Source organism: Falco peregrinus, chromosome Z (assembly GCF_023634155.1).
Source record: "Falco peregrinus isolate bFalPer1 chromosome Z, bFalPer1.pri, whole genome shotgun sequence".
NCBI lineage: Eukaryota > Metazoa > Chordata > Aves > Falconiformes > Falconidae > Falco > Falco peregrinus.
Genome location: NC_073739.1, coordinates 28,814,105 through 28,839,848, shown reverse-complemented (window position 1 = coordinate 28,839,848; position 25,744 = coordinate 28,814,105). Strand labels below are relative to the sequence as shown.

Genomic DNA, 25,744 nt, shown 5'->3' with positions numbered 1-25,744 from the left:
CTTCAACACAAGAATAAAGTGTTAAGTTCAAAACCAAAAGGACTAAGACAGGAAAAAAAAACAGTCCAGTGGATAATGCTAGTTGCTCTGGAGTTGGATGCAAAAAACCCAACTCATTCCAAATCTTTTCCTTTATGAATAGATCAGCTAGCTATGATTTAAGTTCTCCATTAAGTAATACCAACCTATCAACAGATGTGGATCATACAGCATTCACCATTCAGGCAAAACACAGTCTCCTTATCTTGCCAACTAACTTGCGATAAAGTTGGGAGTCTGGGAATAAATTCCCATTAGGCTTATGAGCAGGACCAGTAAATTAAGAGCTATTTCATAAACTCTGCTTCTCACAGACTGGCTTGAGTTGGAGAAGAGCAGTTAATCCAACTGCATATCAAATAACGGTAACATCTGACAAGAATAAAAATCTTAAAGACACTATTCAACCACGTTACTAACAAATGAAAGACTACAAAACAAACCTGCAGGTAGAAGGTAAAGGATGGGAAGAGAAAGAAAGGAAATTACAAGAAGCAAGAAGAAAGAATAAATAAATAATAAATGTTCACCACAAGTGATTTAGGGCTGTCCTAATGATACCATGTACAAAGGACAATGCAGGACTACTACCATAGACTAACAGCTAACTGGTACACAGAGACAGAAAACCGGGGGGGGGGGGGGGGGGGGGGGGCGGGCGGGGAAGAACTTATGAAAAGGCCACAGCATCAATGTCTTACTAAGCTGTCTTACCTCACAGTGTTTAATCATCACAAGGAAATGGGAAAAGACAAACTGAGTAGCAGCAAGTAGTTTTAAAACTAGGAAAACATCAAGGGCTTGCTAAACCATTTTGAAATCTGACAATGCTATGGCAGTATTCATACATGCTTAAAAGAAGTTTGAAATTAGTAAAAAGCACTACAGAAGTCCAAGCACACATGACTAGTCTATGTTGAGCAGAGCTTAATTTCAACTTTGATCATGCAAATTAATACAGATAGGTGACATTACACTAGAGTTTCTGCCTATATACTTCCTCATGTGCACCACAGACTCCCAGAGGTCTTGATGCAATTACAGTGTATACAAAAAAATAGGTAAGATTAAAAGATCTAACTTCATTTCTACTGAATTGTTAAGAACTCTCCTGTTCACTGGCTACAGGACAAGGATTTGTTCTAATACTTGTTTCTTCAATTCTTCACTGATGTTTTCTATGCATCCCTCAGCCCTGTTTGCTGACAAGGAAATGCACTTCAGTTTGTCATGGCTGTCTTCCATGCATTCTTAGCCATTTTTATAGCACCAAGAACTACATTCTCCATGCCATGTGGCATGCCCTGTGATGGCTTCATACTATTGTTAGCTACTATCTTCGGGCACAGTTTACACTTAAGGCAAGGTTAATTGTTAACAAAAGTGAATGTAAATACATATTTCAAATATATGTATTTGATAATTCCAAATATCTGGGGTCCAACTTCTTGTCAGATGCAATTAGATTATTGTTGCTTTTTACCTTGCAGTGTGGCTGACTAAGAGCTTGTACAGGAGTAGGACAAGTGTCAACTCTGCTTATTTTCTTGTTGTTTGCTTGCATTCACAGTATTAGCGTTATCTTCAGTCCACTGTTTAGTACTGCTGACCTTGAAGATTAGTTTCTAGTGGTATTTGTTTGTTTAAAAAAATTTGCTGACCTTTTCTATGAAACAAGTGGTCACCGGTGGTATGCTACCTAGCTGACATTTTTGAAAAAGTATACACACTTAGTGTACCCCTCCCTATGAAGGGAAGGAAGGTGACATTTGAACTAGGTGAAGGTGACATTTGAACAGTGAGAAAGCAACTGCTTTCGAACAGATACTCATACTATGGAGATAGATTCTGAGAACAGATGTTTGGAAAGGTTTCCATCGTTATATGAATTTATTGCCAAAACCCATGGATGTCACCTATAAAAGCTGTCATATCTGTACACTTAAAAAGTTGGAGACGGAAATTTCTAACCTGTTTAAAAATCTTCCAACAAGTTTCAGTGCATTTTGAACCCATTCGTTAAAAACCTAAACCTGCAACCTCTTCTGATTATTTTGCATGAACTAACTGACACTAGAGCAGAGGGAAACTTACTAGTCAAATTTTGAGAACAACCTCTGTATCATTAGCTGATGGGATTGCAAAAAATTAATATGATTTTGTATGTGCAGTCAACAATGCAATTCTCCCATTTGGATCCACGTTATCTTTGCGAGGTATCTTTTTCAGCTACACCAGCCATTAAAACCAAGTACCACAATAAACTAAACTTAGAATCATACCTTCAAACCAGTGTATCACTGGTGTGTTAAAAGTGTTAAACCAAGATTTTAACAGATAAGAATATTCACTATTTTTTAGGGAGTGCAAAAAGGTTTTTTGGCATTAACAATGTAAAATATTTTCAAATATTATTTCATCTTTTCTCATCCTTTTAAAATTTCTAGGGTTTATGTCTGTTTTATAAGATAGGTATTAGTAAAGCACCACACGTATATAATTTACACATGAACTATACATACATACATACATCGGAGGTGTGTGCTCAAATATTTTTTTATCTGTGCAAACAAAAATTTTGGAGACCATTACACTAAGGGATTAAAAAAATCCAAAAGATGTAATGAAGCCTTCCTTTTCCCCAACTCAGACACATTAAGCAAGCCTTGGCTATTAGAAATGAACTTAAATGTGTAATCAGTTTCATAGGATTACCTATGACCCTCTTCCACATAAGCAGTAATTCAGATTAAATCCTAGTATGAGAGATGCTAACCCTAAAGTAAGGATGCAATTATTTAAGAAAAGGTACACACATTGATACACTCACATGCATTCAGGAAGAAAATTTACATCTGTCATCTCCTCACTGTAAAGGAGGAACTCAGGAACATGGAACTAAAAGTTTTCCTTTAACTGCTCCTACCTTTGCTCTATAAGTCAGCAATTTTCACATAACTCTGAATGATGAATGATGTACCACTTACCTATAGGATAATGTACTTATGTTTATCTAAAAGTTGGGAAATGTCCAAGGACCCTTATTGCTAACATGACAGATGTACTAATTGCTAAGTCCTTAGATTTGTCATCTTTAAAAAGGCTATCTGGTCCTAAGTTCCTGTTGTTTATACAATATGGCAAAGACAAGTGCTTAAATCATGGTCACTAGTTTAGTGAGATATGTAAATGAGTTCCTGGAATTGTAATGAATATGTAAACGATTTCCTGGAAAGTTAATGAATAGTATGAGTTGCTTGTATGAGGAGGGGACTGAAAAATCCCCTTGGTGTGCATGACTTTGGTGGAGCGATCCCCCATGCATCCAGCGCTGCCGAATAAAGATAACCTCCACTCACTCTAATATTGGTAATTGATCAACTCTAACAATAGTACAAGCAGCAGAATGAGCTACCACACTTCGAAAACATTCTTCAGTCCTCACCAATACTCTTGTAGAACCCTCACCAGCAGTGGATGTTAACTCTTCTGATGTTTTTATTGCTACCCTCTCTGATTCCCCCTGTGGTGTCATTATTACCCATAAAAGGCACAGACTCAGCGTTTTTAAAATCCCCTGTTTTCATGAACATTCTAAAGGGCCAGTGAAGAAGTGGAGGAAACAAGCACAAGTGAACAGGCAATATTTCTAAAGGACTGTTGTCTTCAAGTATAAAACAGTGCAAATCAATACCAAATTTAGGAAAAAAATTAAACAGATCTCAAATGAAAAAGGGGGTTTTAGTAGTTTTTAATTTTAGTACACACTGCATCATGACATACTCCAAGTAATTTTTCCAGATGCTTAAACTGCTATGTGGTGTAGTACCTTCTCCCCTTTCCCATGGAGCATACCATTGCTGACAGGACTAAGAAAAAGGGCAATGGCATGCAGAACTCCTATTACACTGTAGTGCCTACCAGCATCACTGAAAATTTAGAAAGCTTGTTTGCCAGAAGTTTTAAAATGTAATTGTTTGAGTTTTTGAAGTTCATAGGCAGAGATGTACAGAATACAGAAGTTTCATATGAACTTTCAGGAGCTCAGATGACATTTTCTTGATCCACTGAAATGGATACCCTAACAGCCACCTGTAACAAAGCAAAACAGTCATAACCAGCTTGACAGAGGTCTACAAGTTTTTCAGAGCTTGAAGAGAAATAATCTCTTATGTTAAGAAAGCGTATCAGCAGAATTCCAGAAACAGTTTAATCTTCCTTGAAGTGGAAAAGGAAAGGAGATACAAGCTAAGAAGAAAACTTGTATTTTCTCTAAATAATCAATGGAAGCTAGCATTGCAAACCAAATGATAAATGAGAGAATTTCACACTGTACTAAAATCTGAATTTTAAAATAGTTGCTCCATTAAATACAAACCCTGTCTGATAACAAGACAGTTTACTTGCATTAAAGAAACAGAACCTAAGTTCTGTAATAAAGATGTTAAAATATAAATTCAGGGAGATAATAGCTGTGAGGTAGTCTTAACACCCTTGGTCACTTTCTTTTCCACCTTTGTCTATGGGGTTCTTTGATGTTCTCTATATTTTCTGAAGCATAGTCTATAAGCAATTCCTTCCCTAGCTAAAGAGCTTTAAGTATTGTCTGATGTAGTCTAGCTAGGGTCCATAATTTGACTAACTTTTCTTGCAATGAGTAATGCCCACTAGTCCAAAGTAGTACCACTGACCTCCACAAAATTAATCACCTGAACTGGCACTACTAATTACTGAGATTCTGGCATCATCTCTCTAGGTGTAGGATGCAAGGAACATCAAATATTTCATCAACCAAGGACTGGAATACTGTCTCAATTACTTACCTGTCAACTGCTGTCTAATGCCGTTACATAAATATTATCTCAGGAACAGCAATTCTGGTCCGCTGCTTTTCAGAGTTCCCCTTAACAGAAAAGGGGAGGCAAAGTGCATTATTTATTGCCAATTTCTCTTCCTGTACAGACCAGGGTCATTGCCTTTCCTTAAGATGCTGTGCTGGTTTTGGCTGTGGTGGAGTTAATTTTCTTCACAGTAGCTTGTATGGGGCAATGTTTTGGATTTGTGCCGCAAACAGTGTTGGTAGTACAGGGATGTTTTAGTTTTTGCTGAGCAGTGCTTACACAGAGCCAAGGCCTCATCTGCTGCTCACTCCACATTGCCAGTGAGCAGGCTGGGGATGCACAAGAAGCTGGGAGGGGACACGGCCAGGACAGCTGACCCTACCTGACCAAAGGGATATTCCACACCATATGACGTCATGCTCAGCGTATAAAGCTGTGGGAAGAAGGAAGGGGGGGACATCTGGAGTTACAACATTTGTCTTCCCAAGTAACTGTTAATGGTGATGGGGCCTTGCTTTCCCGGAGATGGCTGAACACCTGCCTGGTGATGGGAAGCAGAGAATAAATTCCTTGTTTTGCTTTGCTTGTGTGCACAGCTTCTGCTTTACCTATTACACTGCCTTTTTCTCAACTCAGTGAAACTCACTGAGTGAGTTTTCTCACTTTTATCCTTCTACTTCTCTCCCCCACCCCACCAGAGGGGAGTAAGCAAGCAGGTGTGCAGTGCTTAGTTCCTGTCTGGAGTTAAACCATGACAGATGCTTTTACAGTTCAGCAAAAGGCAAAAGTGGACACTATAACCACCATGCTGTGGACACCTGAGGTACAGTAAGAGTACAGGTTCGGGTACAACTTAACTAGATTTTTGCCTATGTATCTCTATCTTCTTCGCTGTACTGAGTCTGGCTGAGCCGCACAGCAGCCCTCACAGCGCTGTGCCTTGTGTTGGCAGCTGGAAAGGTGGTGGTAACACACCAGCGTTTTGGCTGCTGCTGAGCGGCGCTCGCACAGCACCAAGGCTGCCTCTCCAGCCTTCCCTCCCTCCCCCGCTACCAGCAGGCTGCGGGTGGGCAAGGTCCTGGGAGCGGACACAGGCAGGACAGCTGACCCAAAGTGACCAATGGGATATTCCACACAGTATGATGTCTGCTCAGATATAAAAGCTAAGAGAAAGGAGGAGTGTGTGTGCTATTCATTATTTATGACATTTGTCTTCCAGAGCAATGGCTATGCGTGCTGAAACCCTGCTTCCTGGAAAGTGGCCGAACATGTCCTGCTGCTGGGAAGTAGAGAATAACATCTTTTGTTTTCCTTTGCTTCCGCATGTGTGACATTTACTATTGCTGCATTAAACTGCCTTTATCTTGACCCACAAGGAGGTTTTTTTTCCATCTTATTTTCTCTCCCCCCACTGTTCTGCAGAGGAGGGGAGTGATAAGAGTGGGTTGGTAGGCACCTGGAAATCAGCCAAGGTCAACCCACCACACTCCTTCCAAAAAAGCCTGAATAAAACTGTAAAGAGAAATCTCCACCATTTTCAGGCAGCTAGCACAAATTACGACCTTTCTGTCTTTCCCTCACCCTTTCCATAGACAGTCAAGACAGTCTTTCTGCAGGACAATCCTGAGCAGGAGTCTATCTTCTTCATTCAACTCTTCTGCTAGAAAGTCATTCATTCCTTAAATATAATCACAGAAACAGTCCGCATACAAGTCATTCTCAATTCACCTGTGTTTGACAAATTTATCCTAATACACCCTGTCACACTATGTCCTCCCTTTGCTGTCTGGTACTGCTGACCTCTTCTAACCAACTCTAAGTTGTCCTTGACTTGCTTTCCCCCCCACCCCCATATTCTTCACTGATTAAGGTCTTCCAAGAAACCAAATGCCAACAGAAAGCATAAACAGTATGAAGACTAAAATAGGAGCACAGATAGAAACAACAGGGCAAAGCAAGTTAAGCTACAGAATACAAGTATTGTACACAGAAATACAGTATTTGCTAACATTAACTGTTGAAGGCCATTTGTGCTTTTTTAGGCACTTGACTCCACCACTCAGAATAGAATTTATGCTTTTGTAAGTCCCTCTTCTAAGAGTGTGTTACATAAGACTTCTTCCCCTCTCCAGCTCCAAGCAAATATATAGTACTTATTAAAACTGACAACAACAAAACAGTAAAATGGAAACAGTATTATGTGTTTAGAGGTGTTCCTGATTAAGAAACCTTACATTACATTCACCGTAATTTGTTCAGAAAAATAAACGCCCTCACAAAACAAAACCAACACAAATCTAAACAAAGACAGCAGTGGAGTACAAAACAGTGGAGCATCATAAGATATGGAAATAGAAACAAACATGATGGATAAAGCAATAATGATTATCTCTTTGGTACTGCTGGAGTTAGACTTATTTTTCTACCATGAGAACAAACCACAGCAATGATGACAAAGTTAGCTGTCAGTAATAACTTGCAGTAGCAGGCATACAAAAGTATATACTACAAATGAGTAGCATGTTTTCAGGGTGGGATTTCTACATGAAAAAGTATAGTTCCATGTATGCTGACAAACTCGGGTGTAAAGTCTAGAAAGAGTACCTTCCAGGAGATGTAGTCAAGAAATATCTCTCACACCTAGCCCTTCAGCCAAGTAGCTACATTTGTGCAGCAGCACATATCAGATATAATTTGGTATGGAAGTTTGACACACTGAGGTAATTTTGTCTGTCCTGTTTTATAAACACTGTCTCTGGATACTCCCTATATAAGCAAGACGAATTTATGCCTGAATGTAGTATTTATTAATAAACAACTTTGCAAGAAAAGCAACATAGCTTAATGAAAGTACTAAAGGAAATCATTTTTCATGTTTTTTTACCTGATGTTTTTCAACCCTCTCAAATACCTATGCAATGAAACTGGATAATGCTTTGGGGGAGATGAAAGGCTTAGAGACAAGTCTCTGAAACAGATTAAAAGCACATATCTTGTCACAGAGTCATTAGTTCTTTTTAATAATCTTAAATTTACCTTCACCAGCTTACCCCTTAAAACAAGGTGCCTCTGACAGGACCACGCAATGAGGAACAAAGTCTGCTGATTTACACAAGACCCTGGAAAGACAAACCCTAAGATAGAAAGCTACATAAGTCACATTGTAAAAGAATGAACCGAGCTTTTAGACTCCTGTATAAAGTCTAGGTTAACAATGGATCAAGAGTGAATTCATTCATCTTTTTTACCTCCTACGGAAGTATGAGAAGCCTCCTGACAAAGTCTTTAGTTTTTACTTGACTGTCTTTTGTGGTCCACAGACTATTCAATTCACAAAGTGAATTAAACTATTAACATCAGCTTTCAAGTGTGTGAAGAATGGTAAAAGTGTAAGCAGCGGCTTTCTATAAAACTGGGAGTACTATACATTCCTGCCAGCTATTTCCAGATAAGCTGCACTGAGCGTATCCCTTTTTACCTACAGAGAAGGAAGGTTTGCTCAGGTGCTCTATACCTTGTTCTGCACGAAACATAGGAAAAGCAGAGATGCTAAATCAGATTCAATAGTGTTATTCAGTCATCACCAATATTTCACTTGTGCAGACACTGTCCTACCTGGAGTTTGTCTTGCAGTTCAGGTATAACTGTCCTTCCTTGCTGATTAAGCTTTATTGTTACTAACTAGAATGTATTTACTCATATTCAAGTTTTCAACAGAACGCTTTCAAGAACACTGCATGAAGATGCTTTACTTAAGTCAGCACCTCAAGAGTATCATAAAGTTTGTGTCTACACTCACTTGCTGTCCAGATGAACAGTATCTGTGGTATTTTACCTTGAGTTACTAAAAAATATCCCAGAGTAGTAATTTCAAGTAAACAAACTGGAGAGTAGACGCCACTGTAATTACTACACAGAAATCAGAACATCAACCAACAAGGTTAGGTAACAGTGTTTATGTTAGTCTCCAGTTTCCATTATGTTTGGCTCTAATACTGATTTATAGCTTCAGAGGATGCTGAAATAGGCAGGAAAAGTCCAAACAGTGCAGCCAGTTATTCAACCATGAAAATACAAGAGATGCACTTTTCCACCTGCAGCAAAACAGAACTTCAGGCTCAACACCTGCAGCAAGAGAAAGTTTTCTGCTCATCTACCAGACAGATGAATAGATGCAACACTGGAAAGGAGTGCAAGAGCATGGCAAATTAGCCATTTCGTTCACACACTTAAGAAATAACTGACCTCCACAGCCAGTCACAGGGAGTAAAGGACGGCTGTAATTCCTTACCACAGTGCTGACCCAATGCATAAAATCAAACATTTACAATCAGTCCCTTCTCCAGCTCTCCTACTTGCTGAGGATACTACAGGCTTTCCACAATTTCTGCCAGTCACTGTGTTCCCATTAAACAACACAACACAATATCCACGACACCATGTATTTTTGTAAATCCAGCCCTGATCCACTGCTTCTCTTAACCTTCTGAAGTAATGACAGCAGCTTCCCTACATCAGGCTATACTGAATTGTTATTAAGACTACTGCACCAGAATGACAGCCATGGAAGTTTACACCAGACAATAAAAGGAGGTGAACAGCTTTACTGCACTTGTAAAGTGTCAAATTTGTAAAGTAAAACCACTTTTCAAAGATTTCTTATCATTATCACGAATGCCACTGGTTAGATTATTACTGTATTGACCTTTACCTCTTCTTTTCTACATATTCTTGAGAGCTTGACCCTCTTTGCAACTAATTCCCAGCAGCAATTCTCAATTGCTTTCTTCACTTGTTCCACTTTCCTCCCTAGCATTCTGAAAGGGATGGAACTACTAGAAGCTCTGTAAACATATTTTGTTACTGATCTCTACTTCTATTCTGTAGAATTCACATTTCTAGATTTGAAGGCTAAATAAAGCAACACTTCCCAAGTTAGTTAGCAAGCTGCCTGCAGTGGCAGCTTGCTAAGGCAGCTCCCCTCCGAGTAAAATCCATGCAGTGTTCTGGAAACTTGCAAAAAAGAAAAACACAACTAAACAGGGGCAAGTCATATAAAGATACTCTGTAAGTGTCACATTCCTTTTGCAATAATTATTTTAATACTGAAACTAGGCTAGACACAAAAGGGTTCCATCATTTAAAATGGAAAGCTTTCACCTTTCATTTACAAGAAGTTTCCTGATAATAGAAGGCAAACATGAAAACAAGCTTTTTAACACCTGTCTGTGAATTAGGCTATGGGGTTAATGACTGATACAAGCCTAGGAAAAAAGTTTTTAGCATTTTAGAACTTTCTAAAGCTTTAAGATGTGCTCAGCAGGACATTTGAGATGAAGAACAAAGTCTCACTTCACAGGTGAGCACCAAGTTTGAGTACTCTTCACCCTCTTGTATTTACTTTTAATGAAGTTGCTGAGAGCTTTATGAGGTTCACCTGGTTTAGTCTTGCGCATTGCTACAGCTTTTTAATAGCTTTGATACACTGATATTTATGGACAGTCACAGCTTGATACAAAGTAGTTTTCCCACTTATCTTTAGCAAAGTGGCTTGTTTCAAGTAGTCCGAAATTCACACATAAAGTCAGACTTGTACCTAGTAAGTTCATATTTGTTGGAGGTCTTAACAATTCAGAAGACTAGCTCTGCTCACGCCATTTTATTTGCTTACATTTCTCTTCTCACCCAAGCCTTGTGTTTGGGGTTTTTTTTATATAACCAGAAGTATTTTGCCCATTACTAGAAGAAACTCCAAATATGTTTGATAGTTGGAAGAGTATCAACTTTATTGGAAGCAGAAATCTTCAAAACTGATTATGAATCAATTTACAAATTATTTGCAAGATTGAAAGTTGACTGTCTTTCTGTGACATTCCTTTGTCATATGTCACAGGAAGCTTGACATAAAAATACACAAGTTATTAGACATAAAAATACACAAGTTATTAAACTTTCTTTAGCTTTACTGTTCACAGATCTTGCGATTTTCACAAGTCACCTAAACACTTCTCTCTTCCCCTTTTCCCACTTGATCCCACTGTGCTATGAGCAAGCCTGATGGCCAGCACATGCTGACCGACCAGCTGGCAAGTGCGTTCTTCTTGCACTTCTTCACTTGAGGCAATAATTTAGATCCCTCTCTACCCAGCTGGAAGTTTCCATGAAGTCCACAAAACAGTTTCCTTCATGACCCTCTGACCAAATCAGCTAACTGGTTCAACAGGTGGTGATCACAAACAGGGGCAGAAAGACAGACAGGTAGACTAACAGCACAGACATGACGACCTCTTAGAAGTCTAAAACCACTTTTTATTTGCAAGTCTACAACCACTTCTTATTTGCAAGTCTACTTTGATTTCTTAAACCTTCAGCATTCACCGCACTTCCAGTACTAGAAGTCTAAACTTTCTAGCACAGAGGGGACTTTTTGAACTTAACACTGCTCTAGTAGAATGAGAATCTAATTCCACCCCTCCAAGCCACCCTATGGATGCAGGCAAGTTCTAATCAAGCTTTTCCAAATACAGGAAGAGTCTAGCATTCAACATTAGAGGACCAATTTTTTTAATCAAAAAAACAGCTGGAAAACTGTATTTTCACTTCAAAACACAAAATCAAAGTTAACCCTTTCAGCTATACTGCTCTGACAGCTCTAAAGCAAAAAATCAAGTACTCCGTATTAAAAATTAATATGAACAGCCCACTGCTCCACCTTTATAGACAGCTTAGTTAGGGTTTTATACAACACATTTTATGCATGTGCACCTTGCACTTTATAGGCAGCAGCTTTATTTTAACATTCTAGTCCAATGTTTCAGCTTTTGACATTTCAAATATTTCTTTTTCCCTCAAAAGAGTACTACTATTCTGTTGGATGCTGATATGGTTTTAATACTATTTAAGCTTTACTATGTAAGGCACATACAAGATCATTACAATTCTTAGCTGAAGCAATATGAATGTAACAAGCAGATTAAGCACCTGTAAGAAAGCATGTCCAGTCCTCCTATGGTCTGCTTGCTAGCCAGGAAGCTTTGGCACCAAGTTCAAATATAAAGCAGCTATAGTAAACAAAATATACATAGCCAAGAATAACTGAAATGAGCAAGCGCTTACCTTGACTCCCCGCTACTGTTTCTTATGCTTTCTTCATCACTGTGCCCATTCATTGTAATTATTAAGAAGTTTAAAAGCTAAACGGAAGTCCACTCAAGTCACGAGGTGGATATCGAGAATCCACTTCTTGGTATTCTGTACGTTTTCCAGGTGATTTGTTTGCTCTAGTGTTCTCGGCAGGTATGCAAGGTTTCTCCTAAAATACCTAAAATAGTAAAGGAAAACACTGACACAATTTGAAAGTATTTCCCAACTAAAAATGATACCAAAAATAACCCAGTCTTTCGCTAACAGTGAACCATGTTTGATGTCGTGTTTTTAACTCTAAAATAGCTTTTTGTATGTTACCTGTTCACGGTTCATCATTTTATCATAATTTTTTCCCTGGGAAAAAAAAAAACAAACAATTAAACTCTTTCCCGATGTCTGCAGAAATGGGGGGGGGGGGGACGACGACAACGACACAGGATGGGGGGACACGGAAGATGGAATCTTCTCCAGAGAAGCAGTCTTTTTATTACTTATATTTTTAAAAAACTTGGAAGAACTAAATGAAATACACAAAATGCAAGAGAGGAAAGACCTGACTAGCTTTCTGTTCGACTGCAATTAGGTCCCAGCAAAAAGGCCATTATGTTTCTTTATGCAACTTCTCATTGATGGTGTTATAAAGATGGCAATTTCTACTGAACCACTAGCTACAGAATAGGAAATGTTATGGGAATTGCAACCTCTTTAGCATTGTAAGGTGAGAAAAACAGTTTACTCCATGACTACACCGTACCTTGCAGCTTAACTTTCGCCATAGCACTGACTTCAGGACAAAGTAGATCTAAATCTTAAAAGAAAAACTGCCTATGTGAACATATAGGTAAACCCCATAGATATTAATGTTCTGCTAAGATCTGCTTAGTAAAATGTATTTCATGCACAAAACATTGTGGAAGCATTTCCAGATACACACATAATGCTTACATCCAGTTGTGAGTAGAGGCAGGAAGATAAAAGACTGTCCCGTTTAAAATAGGTGTCTCCACTAAATCAGACAAGCAAGATCCCACAGATGGAATGATCGTTATTTCACATACAAGAGCATCTCAAATCGGATCACTGCAGTATCCGAGGCCGCTAGAGAAAGTTTAGACTCACGGTAAATGGCCTGCAAACATAAACTCACTGATAATCTAAACTCACTGATAATCGGATAAAGAGCAACGCGTCTCACAGATTTAGCGCTGTGAAAGCGGCCAGGGGCTCGCCCGCGGCCCGCCCGCCCCGAGGCGTCTCCTCTAATATTAAACATCCCAATGCAGAGCCCACCGGGTGGCGGTGCGGGGGCAGCCTCGCTCCGGGCTGGGTTTCAAACGCCCTGCGCTCAGGCACCATCTCAGACACCCGGGCCGCTCCAGCCGGCAAACAAAGGCGATGCGGGAGGGGGAAAGCGATAGGAAGGCGCCCTGCAGCCCCGAGGGGCGGCGAATCGAGGCCGGGGACGCGGCGGCCAGGGCGGTGAGCCGGCCGGCTCCTCACGGCCTGACCGCAAGGCCGCGCTCCGCGCCGCCCGGCACCGTGCTCCCCGCCGCCGGGCGGCCCTCCCGCGCCGCCGGGCAGCCCCTCGCCGCCAGGCCCGGCACCCCCTGGGCCCCGGGAAGTACCCCGAGGGGCGGCGAAACTTTCTCCCTGCCGCCCGGCTCCTGCTGTACGGCGAACCTCCCAGCGCTGGCCGCCCGCACCGCGCTCCCGCGGCCGCTGTCCCTGTGCCTGCCCCAAGGCGCTCCCGCGGCACCCGGGCCGGGGCTGCCCTCCGCCGCCGGGGACGGCCCTCCCTCGCGGCGCGGCCTGTACAGCCGCCGCTCACGACCAAAGCTCCCTGGCAGCGTCTCGGCGGCCGCCGCTGTCCTCCATGCTCGCTTCCCCCGGCGCCCCCCATGGCCAGAGGAAAGCCACGGCCGCTCTCCTGCCTCCCGGGCGGCTCGACACTGGCTCCCCCCGCAGGAGCTAGCGAGAGCGGCTCGGCTCCGGCCGCCCGCCGCGGCCCTCGCGGCTCCCTCCCTCCGCGGAAAACAGCGAGCGAGCCCAAGAACCCAGCCCCGCGCCGGGCATCCAGCCCCCGCCGGCCGACAGCGGCTCCCGGGCCCCATCTCCTCAGCACCACCCGCCTCCCCCTTCCATCTTCGGAAGCCGCACAACTCCCGGCCGGCGAAAGAGCGAGGAGCCATGGCGGGCCTCTGCCTACCTCCGTGCACCCGGCCTTCGCAGGATCGCCCCGGCCCGAGACGGCGCTACGCCCCGCGAGGAGGTTCGTGCCGCAGCCCAGGGTCGGGGGCAGCTCCTGCGGCTGCGGCGGGGCCTGGGACGCCACTCCTGCCGCTGGCCGCCGGCTCCTCAGCCCCGCACGACGGGCTCGCTCGCTGGCTCGAACAATGAGGCCCCGAACCGGGCAGGGAGAGGCGCACGGAAAACCAGAGTGGGCGCTACGCTGCTCTGCTCCGCCACCGCTTCTTAAGTCCTCCCGACCGCCGCCATCACGCTGCCACTCCGCGCAGCCTCTCCCTCCCTCGGTCGGATGGAAACCCCGGGCGTGATGTCAGCCCTGCGCCCTGGGACCGACCGGCAGGAGAGGGAGGAGCCACGGCTGGGGGCGAGGGCCGCGCCGACGGGCCGCGCACAGGGGGGCGGCCGAGGTAGGATGGGCCGCTGGCGGCGTTGGGGCCCGGCCGCGCTGCCCGCAGCGCCCCCCTGCCTGCCTGCCGCACGGAGTGGGCGCGGGGGCCGCTCCCGTCCCCGGGGAAGGCGCAGGGCGCGGCTCGGCCCGGAGGGGCGCCATGACCGGAGCGCCGCGGCCGCGAGTCCGGCGCGGGCCGCCCATTGCCGTTCGGCGGAGCGTGGGCTTTTTGTTTGCGCTGGCGTTTTCGGTGTAAAATCACAGCCCGGCGACGAACACGGCGACATTACTTAGCCTGGCTACACAGTTACAAGCGGCACCGGGGCGTATTTAGGAAGGCTTGGCGCGCTGCTGCTGGGAAGACATTTGTTTCCGTGAGGACTGTCCCCTGGCCGGGGACTGGTTGTCTTCCATTCCAGAGCCCGACGCCCGCTGTTTTCGAAGTGATTAACGCCAGCCGTTTGCTTAACGTGCTTCGCGTACTTAACGGGGGGGGGGGAAGCACCGCACAAGAAGGAAAGTCATGTAAGTTGTACGTCCAAATGTTCCCAGTGGCAAAGGACAGTGGTGGCAGCTGAGTGACAGTGTGCTGTAAACAGCACAACACCACAGCCAGACACCGTGTTGGAAAGGAAGCGATTTACCTGCCTGCTGCCCTTCACAGGCACTGGTGTGTGGTCATCCTTCATCGCTGTACAGGAGGACTGTGGGGTCACTGCTGACCAACATCTAACACCAGACCTTCAGACATTCACTTGTTAGAAGCCCACAAGAGTGAGAGAGGCCGGTATTGTCATGAAAACGCAGTTTGCTCATCAAGAAAGGGAAGCTTGAAGGAAGCGAGTCAGTGTGTGGGCAAAGTGAAGGCAGGTGGTTGCAGTAGCTGTCAAGTCAAGGTTGAGGAGCTGTGCTGGCCAGGAGCCAACGTCTGAGCCACAGTCAGTCAGCTGGAGACCTCTCGGGCCTGTTGCTCGCCTCATGGTTGCTCTTCCATGGTGAGCAAAGCTGCTTGCCTCAGTGCTTGGTGGAGAGTGAGCAGCTAGCATACTTGCCAGTCTTCAGCCAGGCTGCTGGGCTTTCCTGGAGCTGTGCCTTCAGCCCACCAGGAGGTCTGTGGGATTAGCTGCCATGCACAGCAGGTGTCTGAGGAGCAGCGGAGGCTACACGGGGCGGGGCGGGAAACACTAGCTCAGCTCTCAAGCACCATTTAGGAAAGTACCCCAAAATCTCAGTCGTTCATAGCATAGAATAATTTTTCCACCTTGGGTTAAAAAAATGTACCAGGAATTGCTCAGAGAAGAAAACAGCTTCAAAGTTTACAAGCAGGTTGTATTACACTCTGTTCCCTATTGAAGCACTTGTTTGCTAGGTCAGCTAAAGGGAAAATATGTTATTGTGATAGACGAGAACACTGCAAGATCAATGGACCGAGGTTTAAATTCAAGAGTGTCAAAGTGAGAGTCACTGTTTAAATTAAGGTAATTAATAACAAAACATTTTACCATGGATTGTTCAGACTCTAATGGAGGGATTTTTATTACTGTTCTGGATTTGTTAATTTTAAGGAAAGAAACAGTAGAAAGCCACTGCCTTGTTCAACCAGAAGGGGTAAGCCTTAGGCAGAAATTGTGGACTGAAACAGTTACCTGCAGCACGCAGGAGATAAGACCAATTTGATAAGAATTCTGATACTTACTAGGTGTTAGGTGTACAAATGATGTGACTTACACACATTAATAGCTTGAGTTACAGCGATAAACATCAGTTTTCGTTGGGTTTTAGAGCTGGTTGCAAAATTCCCATAGGTCAGTATACATATGTAAATACATACTTTACAGCTTTAATATTAATATTATCCACAGAATCAACAAAACCAATAATAAAGCAAAAAGGAAACACGTGCATTTAGCATCCCTTTCCGTTTACAGAATCTGTTTTACAAACTGCTACACTTTGTCTAGCCAGAGTTATGTAAAAAATGCTCAGGGAAAAGAAGAGACACAAGAACAACAACAACAACAACAAAAAAAAAAAAAGAAAAAAGAAAAAGAAAACTGAATAAATTCCAGCAATTCCTGTTGCTTAGCTACAGAACACACTTAATTCTTATTAACCATCCAAAAAGCTAAACATAGTTAGCTGAATTCCTCTGTTATTGCTATCCTGTCTTCAAATTCCTAATTATTCACAGAGATACTGTGAATTTCATCCTTTTCCTTGTTTCTTCTCCTTCCTACGCCTCTGTAAGAATCATGTATAGAAAATAGTTTTATTCTGCTAGAAAATATCTTTCCAGGCTGCTGCTTTGAGTTATGTGCATAATTTCATTTTGATACATGCTGATGTTTAATCCATAGTAACATCAAAAATACTGATCAACTTCTGCTAATGAAAGTAAAGTAGTACTCCCATAAGTCCAATAAGTTGGTTTAGCCATTAGTACAGGAAGTAACAAAAACTACCTATTTTTCAGGAAAATGATTGAGGGAGAAAGTCCAGTTATGCATGGCAACTACTACTTTGTCTGTTCATGGTTAGTTACTTTTGTGACAGTTTCTACATGTAAATATCGTTCACACTGCACATACACTGTTTCCTTTGCAGGTTAAGGCCCCAAATCTTCAAACATTTTAAATATGAGCACAATTTCCTGGCATTCTTCCAAGAGTTTAGGGCCTTAGCTTCACTTGATGGTCATATTCTGCAAGATTGTCTGTGTGGTAGGAAGGTATGACTATACTTATATTTTAATAGCTTATTTTAGCTATCAAAAGAAACTTCCTGTAAACTTATGACAGAATGAGCATTAGCATAAATTAATAATCAGTCAGTGCTAGAGAATTTTACCAACAGTACTATCAAGACTGCACAATTGTTGTCATGTATGGTCCCATTTGCAGATGCACAGCACCTCTGTTCACAGTTACATGCAACCCAGCATGTCGGATGTCCTTGGACTGTGCAGCCTTGTGGTTGCTAGAAGGTTCTGGAGTGGGCAGTGCTGTTTTAGATTAATTGATACACACATACTTGCACCTGCTGTGAACACCCTTTTGCCAGAAAGGCATTTATCTGTAAACTTTACTATGAGTTACTATTGGGCAGTCTTTTGCTCCTCTGCCCCACCCTAGGACTTAAACACCAATAGCTTCCATATCCAAATTAATAAGGTTAAACCTACCTCCTTTCCAATAAGTATCAATCCTTAGCTTTTTTTACAGTTGCATAATTTAGTTAGAGGTGTGAGACGTCTTTCTGCTTTGTGTTTGCATCAGAAATGCCAGCCTGTGTGCTCCCTAATATGAATTGTTTCCTGAACAGAACAGTTAAAAATACTAGCCTACGCTTTGCAACCCAGGAGATAGCTCCCATTCCCTGAGTCTTCTAAGTATGTCCCAAGATGTTGTTCTCTAGGATGTACCTGCACACACCCTTTTGTTTGTTTTGAGAAATGAAAGTGTCTCACATTTGGTAACCTCACTGTAATATGAAGCAGGCTTAAGATTCAAGCAGAATAAATTTCTGCTTCAAGAGGATACAAATGAACTCCTAATTACAAAACTTGGAAGAAATCTATTTTTTAAGTTATATTTTACTTAATAGCCTTCTTGGCTTCTTCAGTTTCCTTCACCTCAGTTCTTTTGGTCAAGTTTCTCAGCTGCCTTTAGAGATCTGCTTTGACGGTGTGGTTTCACAATTGTTTAAATTAACTGGAGTTATGGCTGCTGTGATCCCATCCTCTTGTCTGCCATACCAGCCAAAAGCTAGCCCCACTCAGAAATGATTGTTTTCTGGCCACTTCTTCTGAACTAGGTCACCACGCAGCTGCACATGCAGTGATTCTTGTGCAGTAAGATAGCAGCAATTGTTTCTCAGAGTGGTTATAAATTGCTGCCACAGAATCTGGAGATCTTTCTTCACATCCCTGTGAGAGAAGGGTTTTTCTTTCATATTGGAACTTGTTTGTATTGTGTCTTTAACCAATTCCTTCTTTCCCAGATGGCATCGTAAAGTATACATGGCATTCCTATCTTAGCAGCATTTCACACCATGAGTAATACTGATTTCTGTTACATGTAGATTTTGGTCAAAGGACAAATACATGTGATGCCCAACATTGTAAGGACAGATGGACAAAGCTTTTCATTATTACAGAAAAGCTATCACTCATGGGAATAAGCAGTCTTATTCTGAAACTGTATTACAGGTGTCTGGCATCTGAGCATGCTTCCAGGATGTGGGTGAGACTATTAATTGTGCCTAAGGTGCCACTGATTTACCCCACCCTTATCCTCCTGGGTGTTCTTGAGTTGGATTTGTGCTTGTAGACAAAATATGATAAATACACAATCCAATTTAGGTGCACTGTTACAGAACTAACACAATTGATTTCAATGTCTATGTTTTCAGGTTATTTACCTGAACATCCCTTTTTAACAGTGGTAGTCGTTCATGTTTATCACGTATCTTATGTTAAAGGAAAGGTTTATTCCTGTTCTATTTTTAGCATTAGGAGATCTTCTGGACAAAGAAGCTATTTCCTTTTCAAACTAGTGAAGCCTTAAATACTGAATCTAGCAGTCTTTACTGAGGGAAGACAGACAGAAAAAGTATCCTTGACGTTTAACTACACACTAAGTTATGTATTGGTTTCTTCCCTTCTTTCTAAACTCCCCCACCATGCTTAGTACTTTGATTTTTCTCCTTCTATGCTTCAATTAATTCTAAAACATGTCCTGAAGAGCTCATAGATTACAATACTATATATCATACACCAGCAAAGATTTTCTCCTCAGTAGATGTTACACACAGCAGGTGTAGTCTAGTTTACATGCTTTTCATTCATTTTGTACCTCTACTGTTATTCCATTTCATTTTGCATTCTCCCTTCTTCTAAGAAGCCATCAATAGCAATTTATGTAGGACACTAGTCATTATCCTGTCACTTAAATACTACATCTTTCTTGGGTTTTTTTCTTTATTCCTCCTAGCTCTTTTATTTACCACACCCAAAAAACCCTTCTAACTTACCTCCCATCCTCACTTGGGACTCTATCAACCAGCCAGTTGCACAATGCTCAAGATTAAGCAGATTAAGATTTAGAAAAAAGCCAAAGGTGATGAAAATTCACTTCTTTTATAGATTTCTAAAAGAAAAAAAGATTCAGTTCTAGGAGGAAAAAGCTGGTCTAAATTCTTTATGTAGGTACGTGAGCTTCAGGTAAATGATTTTCTAGTTAAAACAGAATTAACAACTTCAACTGATAAAAGTCTATAAAATTTAACTAAATGAGTTTGATTAAATTGAACAACATACTGATAATTGGGCAAGTATGGTTCAAGGACCTCATATACAGTACAATTACATCAACTTTTTACAAATTTCTGCCTGCTCTGGACAGAGTATCTGTATGTGTTTGGAACACCTGTACAGAAACATTGGATCAGTACATTGGCTGAATGTTTTGCTGAAGAGATCAAAGTAGTAATTAAAACAGTGCCATTTAAATGGTTTTAATGAGGCATTAAAGTTAACATTCATCAGGACGGCTGAGAAAAATTTAAACTTTCCTTCTAAAGTTTTTCTTCTACTGTTTTTTTTGGTTGGTCTAAATTGCCAGTGATTTGTTGGAAGCATTAGTTCTCTCTAAAAGCATCTGCAGGGTGTAGATCTTGCCTGTGTTATAAGCATGATGTCTGTTAGTGTTTTCATCTCAATATTTAGGTAGAGAAACTGAGATTGAAATAAACTTTTTTCTTTTTCCTCCCTCTTAAACAATAACCCTTGGTATTTTCAAGACAGACAAACCTGTGTCTCTTTCTTTAGTAAACTGCTTTAGACTATGTTTTCAAATAGGAGAAAGAAATTAATTCCTGGAGGCTTGCTTAATCACAGTAAGCACTTAGGTGTTTATGGATAAAAATAATAAATCTAGCATACAGAGTTAAAGAAGCAACTTACAATAATGATCCTTCAAGCCACAAGCAGTCCTTGTATAAAGAATTGCCAGATGATAGTTTTAAACATGGCTGTTTTCTTGTTATCATACCTTTTATATAGCCTTTTTTTCTTTCAAGGCAGAATGTTCATATACATAGCAATTATTTCAGAGGATTTGTAAAATAAATGAAGAACTCTTTTACTGAGAAGAAGAGGAGCTTTTCATGCAGTCAGTTCTACATGTTTAATTTCTTTAGTTGTGCTTTGGAATCCGGTAATGAAAAAAGTAGACTGTTTTCTTGTAATTGTCTTTGATATCTTCATTCAGTGATGATATTGCCAGTCTTCAGGGTCCTATAATTTTATTGTGTCTGGAAAGAGAAGGACATTTTCTCATATCAATAGAACGTGGATGGCCGTGCTTTGTATGAATTTATTTATCTTTGGCCTATGTTTCCAGTTCTTCCCTATCTGTTTTCAACAGTCACAGATTGTTCTGTTCATGAAGGTGCAATTACAGCTGTCCCTGAAATTAATAAAAGTTGTAGCCTTAACCCATGTCCATCCATATTAGGAACCTGATAGGTTTAGGTCTGTGCGTTGTTTGGTCTTGGCTTTTTTGGTGTCTTTTTTTTGTTGTTGTTGCGTGGGGTTTTGGGGGACAGCCTCTCAAAAGCTGAGAGGGTAGACATACAAAAGATCAAGTTCTTGCTATTTTAATTTGGGAATCTAGTAAAGCCTTCTTTGTTGCTGATGGTAGAAAGCACTAACTGTTCTAACAATTACCTTTAATAGGTTCTGGTTTATAGCTACACGGTAACTTAAAGAAAACCTTTTAAAGCCAAAATAAATACCCAAGTGAAATGAATAAGTCTCTGTAAAGATGTATGTTTGAAATAGCCTATACTTCAACTAGCAGGCTTTTTGGCGCACTACTTAAGGCTGGATCTAAATATGGTAAAGCCTGATCTTAGATGGGTAGGTAACATGACTGAAGCTTTTATAAATGGACCAATATCTTTCTAGTATACTAACTCTCACTTGGAGGCTCTGATATGATTTGTTTTCAAATGCTCTCACTTTTGAAGTGATTATATTCATAATTAACTGATTCTGTTAAGTGTTCTAAATATGCTTTCTAGTTCTAATTTTAGATGCAAATTAGTTCATAAAAACTAACAAGTCTTTGGCATATCTAAGTTTGGGGCAAGATCAGAGGAATCAAAAGAAGCTGAAGAGAAGTGGAGACCAACAGTCAGCTAAATAAAACTCATTGCAGAATATTATAATCTCCAAGCTTTACTGAGGCTACTCGGTTTGCATGTGATAATCATCACCCTAGGCAGCCTAGTAATACCTTGTCTGTAGCTGTCCAAGTCCTTGACACTGTGATTGTGTTCCCTGGTCCTGTACACGAGAGCAGTTCCAATGTGCGTGGCAAGCCATTGCTGAGCAACAGCAGCATGTCCAAACTATGTTTCCACTTGCCACCATTTTTCCTTTAGGACAGGTTGTGCTTTCTTGCAATGTTCAGAGTGCTTCAGTTACCCAGGAAAGTATATGGGTTAAGTAGCAGCATCCAAGATGGGAAACAGCTTATTTTGGTTCTTGCCTATTGCTTTGAAAATCAGTACCTTATTTCAAAAGGGCACTTCAGTTTTAAAATCATTCAGGCTTTGAATGTAAAACCGGAGCCGGCTGTTTTTAGAACAGAAAACAATGACATGAGCAGACCCAGCCATAAACACACCAGCTAGTAGATACCTTTTTCTTGTTTACAGAGTGAGACTTGTTACCTTTGCTGCAGGTTCACGCTGTACCTGGCAGTCTCCAAGTACTTGAAAGAAGAAAAACAAGTGTTCCAGGAACAAGTAGCTAAGATCTTTATTCTTGCAAAAGTGTACACCTATATAGCAATATCTCAATCTCTATTATGTTCCCTGACCTTTCCCACTCTTTAGCACCTCAAGTTTCTTTTCAAGTCCAGTAACTGTGCTGTACTGTGGGGTGAAGCAGGAGAAAGGCAGGAGGAACTGATTTGGTTTTGTTGGATACCAGCAAATAACAGATAACAGGGGCCTTCATTTAGACCTCTGTTTGTAACCATAGACTTTATTTTTTCAGAGCCCCAGCACTTTTGATAGGCCTGGCTGAACTTGCTAGCTGATTTCAAAAGTTATTGCAGAAGAAGGTAGGGAATGAAAAAGTAAACAGAGCCAAAGCAACCATATGTTTTTTTCATTGGGAAGCTCTACTAGAAGGAGAGTGCCAATAATGTGTGGGAAAGAAACTAGCCAGTCTTTCGAAGACTCTCTCTACTGCTGACTTGCAAAACACCCCTAAAAATCTTAAGCTTGAAGTTCGTTAATATGCTTCTTGAACAATCAAAAAATGTCATCTCCTACATGTAGATTTAAGCCATCATAAGTCTGTTTTAGAGAGCTGTTATACTATTCTAGGGTAGATCAGCTTTTTCAGGATTTGCAACAGTAATAGACAGGTCTTGTTCATCTGGCCTTTTTCTTGCTTTGCTGTTTGCATGCTAGTATATCTTGAACTTGTAGTGGTCTCCTTCCCTATCAGTCCTCCCAAATTCAGCTAGTTGGCCAGCTGGCCTTGGTTGGTAGAGCATTGGCCAGACACACATTCCAGGTGAAGTGCCACAGCAAAAGGCATGGTACTAGGCAATCATCAGGGAATTGCTTAATGAAATCCCATAATAAGGCATTTTTTGTGCTGTGGGCCCTCCTCTGTAAATATGTATTATTGGGAACTTGCTTTTCTTTTGCTAAGCATTATTGTTTTGTGACCTTATGCATAAAATGCCTATTCTTTGTATCATGTCACTGTAGCCTTAGATTTTATAATTCACTGGAAGTTAAGAAGCATAAAGTGACATAACAATATGCCACTATATATAACACTGTATTTACACTTTGAACTTTTGTTTGCATGGCTGTTTCAGTCAAAAGCCTACCCTACTCATGTCCCAGCCTGACAAAGTTTACACTACAAACATTTACAAATGCAGGTGTTTGAATCTTCACCTCAGCTATGAGAAGACTACTCTTATGCATCAATATTAACAACCAATACATGTGTACACTATTATAATTATTATACTATTATAGCAAAACCTTGGACATTATGCCTCTTACATACTGGAGTAATGCAGTTTTCTCACTAGAGCAACTGAAATCATGTATTGCCTTAGAATTGGTCCAAGTTGTATAAGACTGTTTTATCCCCCTCTCGGTTTTGCCAATATAGTGGGTAGGTCATGCTAGGAGTTACGCTAATAAATAGTCTTTTAGTACTTCAGTACTTTTACGTGTAAATAAGTTTACAAAGAGGAACGGAGTGTTTTCAGTGTTTGAGTCTTCAGTTTAGACTAGCTCTGAGAGGAGTGGATAACTGATTATACTTCGAACATGCAGAAGTTCAGTTCAAAGAGAAGATTTATTGCTAACCCTACTGCTTATGGAAAAAATAGACCAAAGAAGTTGAGTAAATCATATGAAAACTGCTTCTTCCCATAATTAAAGGGAGGGTAAACAGGAGCTCTGTCTGAAAAAGGAATCATCCTTCTGTACTTAACCATATAACATACAAAACGTACAGAGGTTTATTGAAATGGCCTGCACTATATTGCTGTATAAAACAGCAACAATTGGGGTTAGACCCATGACTTGCTCTTTGACATCGAGAATGGTGAAAAGCAATGACTTTGAAGCTGAGAAGAGTCACAACAAATGCAAAATATATTAATACCTTCAAAGCATTTTTACTGTCATTAAGGATTTGATCCTCAAAATATTCCTGTGAGGCAGTGTTATCCCAGGTTGCATTAAGAAAATGAAGGCTAAAAGTACTTACACAATAAATGAATTAAAATGATACAAAAGCAGCAGAAGAAAACAAGCCATAGGATCATAGAATCATTTAGGTTGGAAAAGACCTTTGAGATCATCAAGTCCAACCTTCAACCCAGGACTGCCAAGTCCATCACTACACCATGTCCCTAAGCACCACATCTATGCATCTTTTAAACACCACCAGGGATGGGATGGTGGTTCCACCTCCCTGGGCATCCTGTTCCAATGCCACATCACCCCTTCCATGAAGAATTTTTTCCTAGTATCTAATCTAAACCTCCCCTGGCATAACTTGAGGGTGTTTCCTCTTGTCCTGTTGCTAGTTACCTGGGGTAAGAGACCTACCCGCACCTGCCTACAGCCTCCTGTCAGGTAGTTGTAGAAAGCAGTAAGGTCTCTCCTGAGCCTTCTCTTCTCCAGACTGAACAACCCCAGTTCCTTCAGCTGCTCCTTATAAGACTTGTGCTCCAGACCCTTCACCAGCTTCATTGCCCCTCTCTGGACACGCTCCAGCACCTCTACATCCCTCTTGTAGTGAGAGGCCTAAAACTGAACACAGTATTCAAGGTGTAGCTTCACCAGTGCTGAGTACAGAGGGACAATCACTTCTCTGGTCCTGCTGGCCACAGTCTTTCAGATAAAAGCCAGGATGTTATTGGCCTTCATGGCCACCTGGGCACACAGCTATCCATCAGCTAGCACCCCAGGTCCTTTTCTGTGAGGCAGCTTTCCAACCACTCCTCTCCAAGCCTGTAGCACTGTGTGCGGTTGTTGTGACCCAAGTACAGGACCTGACATTTCTCCTTGTTGAACTCCATACAATTGGCCTTGGCCCATCAATCCAACCTGTCCAGATCCCTCTGCAAAGCCTTCCTGCCCTCAAGCAGCTCAACACTCCCCCTAAACCTGCTGTTGTCTGCAAACTTACTAAGGGTGTGCTCAATTCCCTTGTCCAGATCATTGATAAAGATATTAAACAGAACTGGCCCCACAGTACAGAGCTCTGGGGAACACCACTTGTGACTGACCACCAGCTGGATGTAACTCCAGTCACCACAATTCTTTGGGCCTGGCCACTGAGCCAGTTTTTTATCCAGCATGGAGTACAGTCATCTGAGCCATTGGCAGCCAGTTTCTCCAGGAGAACGCTGTGGGAGATTGTGTCAAAGGCTTTACTAAGGTCCAGGGAAATGACATCCTCAGGATTTCCCTCATACACTAGATGGGTCATCTTGCCATAGAAGATCAGATTTGTCAAGCAGGACCT

General features: G+C 41.7%; 1 protein-coding gene across 7 annotated transcripts in view; it reads right to left on the bottom strand.

Moving 5' to 3' along the window:
* Positions 1 to 15,123, bottom strand: part of CHD1 (chromodomain helicase DNA binding protein 1) — a 62,544-nt gene extending 47,421 nt beyond the window's left edge. Inside the window, exons 1-5 of one of the 7 annotated variants that reach the window (XM_055791647.1) lie at positions 14,233 to 15,121; positions 12,972 to 13,124; positions 12,345 to 12,380; positions 11,997 to 12,201; positions 7,931 to 8,014 (exon numbers count right to left, since the gene is read on the bottom strand). In XM_055791647.1, coding sequence (XP_055647622.1) covers positions 7,931 to 8,014; positions 11,997 to 12,049 — 137 coding nt within the window. In that variant the 5' untranslated portion in view covers positions 12,050 to 12,201; positions 12,345 to 12,380; positions 12,972 to 13,124; positions 14,233 to 15,121. Of the gene's footprint in view, positions 1 to 7,930; positions 8,015 to 11,996; positions 12,202 to 12,344; positions 12,381 to 12,971; positions 13,125 to 14,232 lie in introns of all 7 variants that reach the window. The other 6 variants (XM_055791646.1, XM_055791651.1, XM_055791645.1 and 3 more) reach the window with 6 other exon arrangements.
* Between the last annotated feature and the right edge of the window lie 10,621 nt (positions 15,124 to 25,744).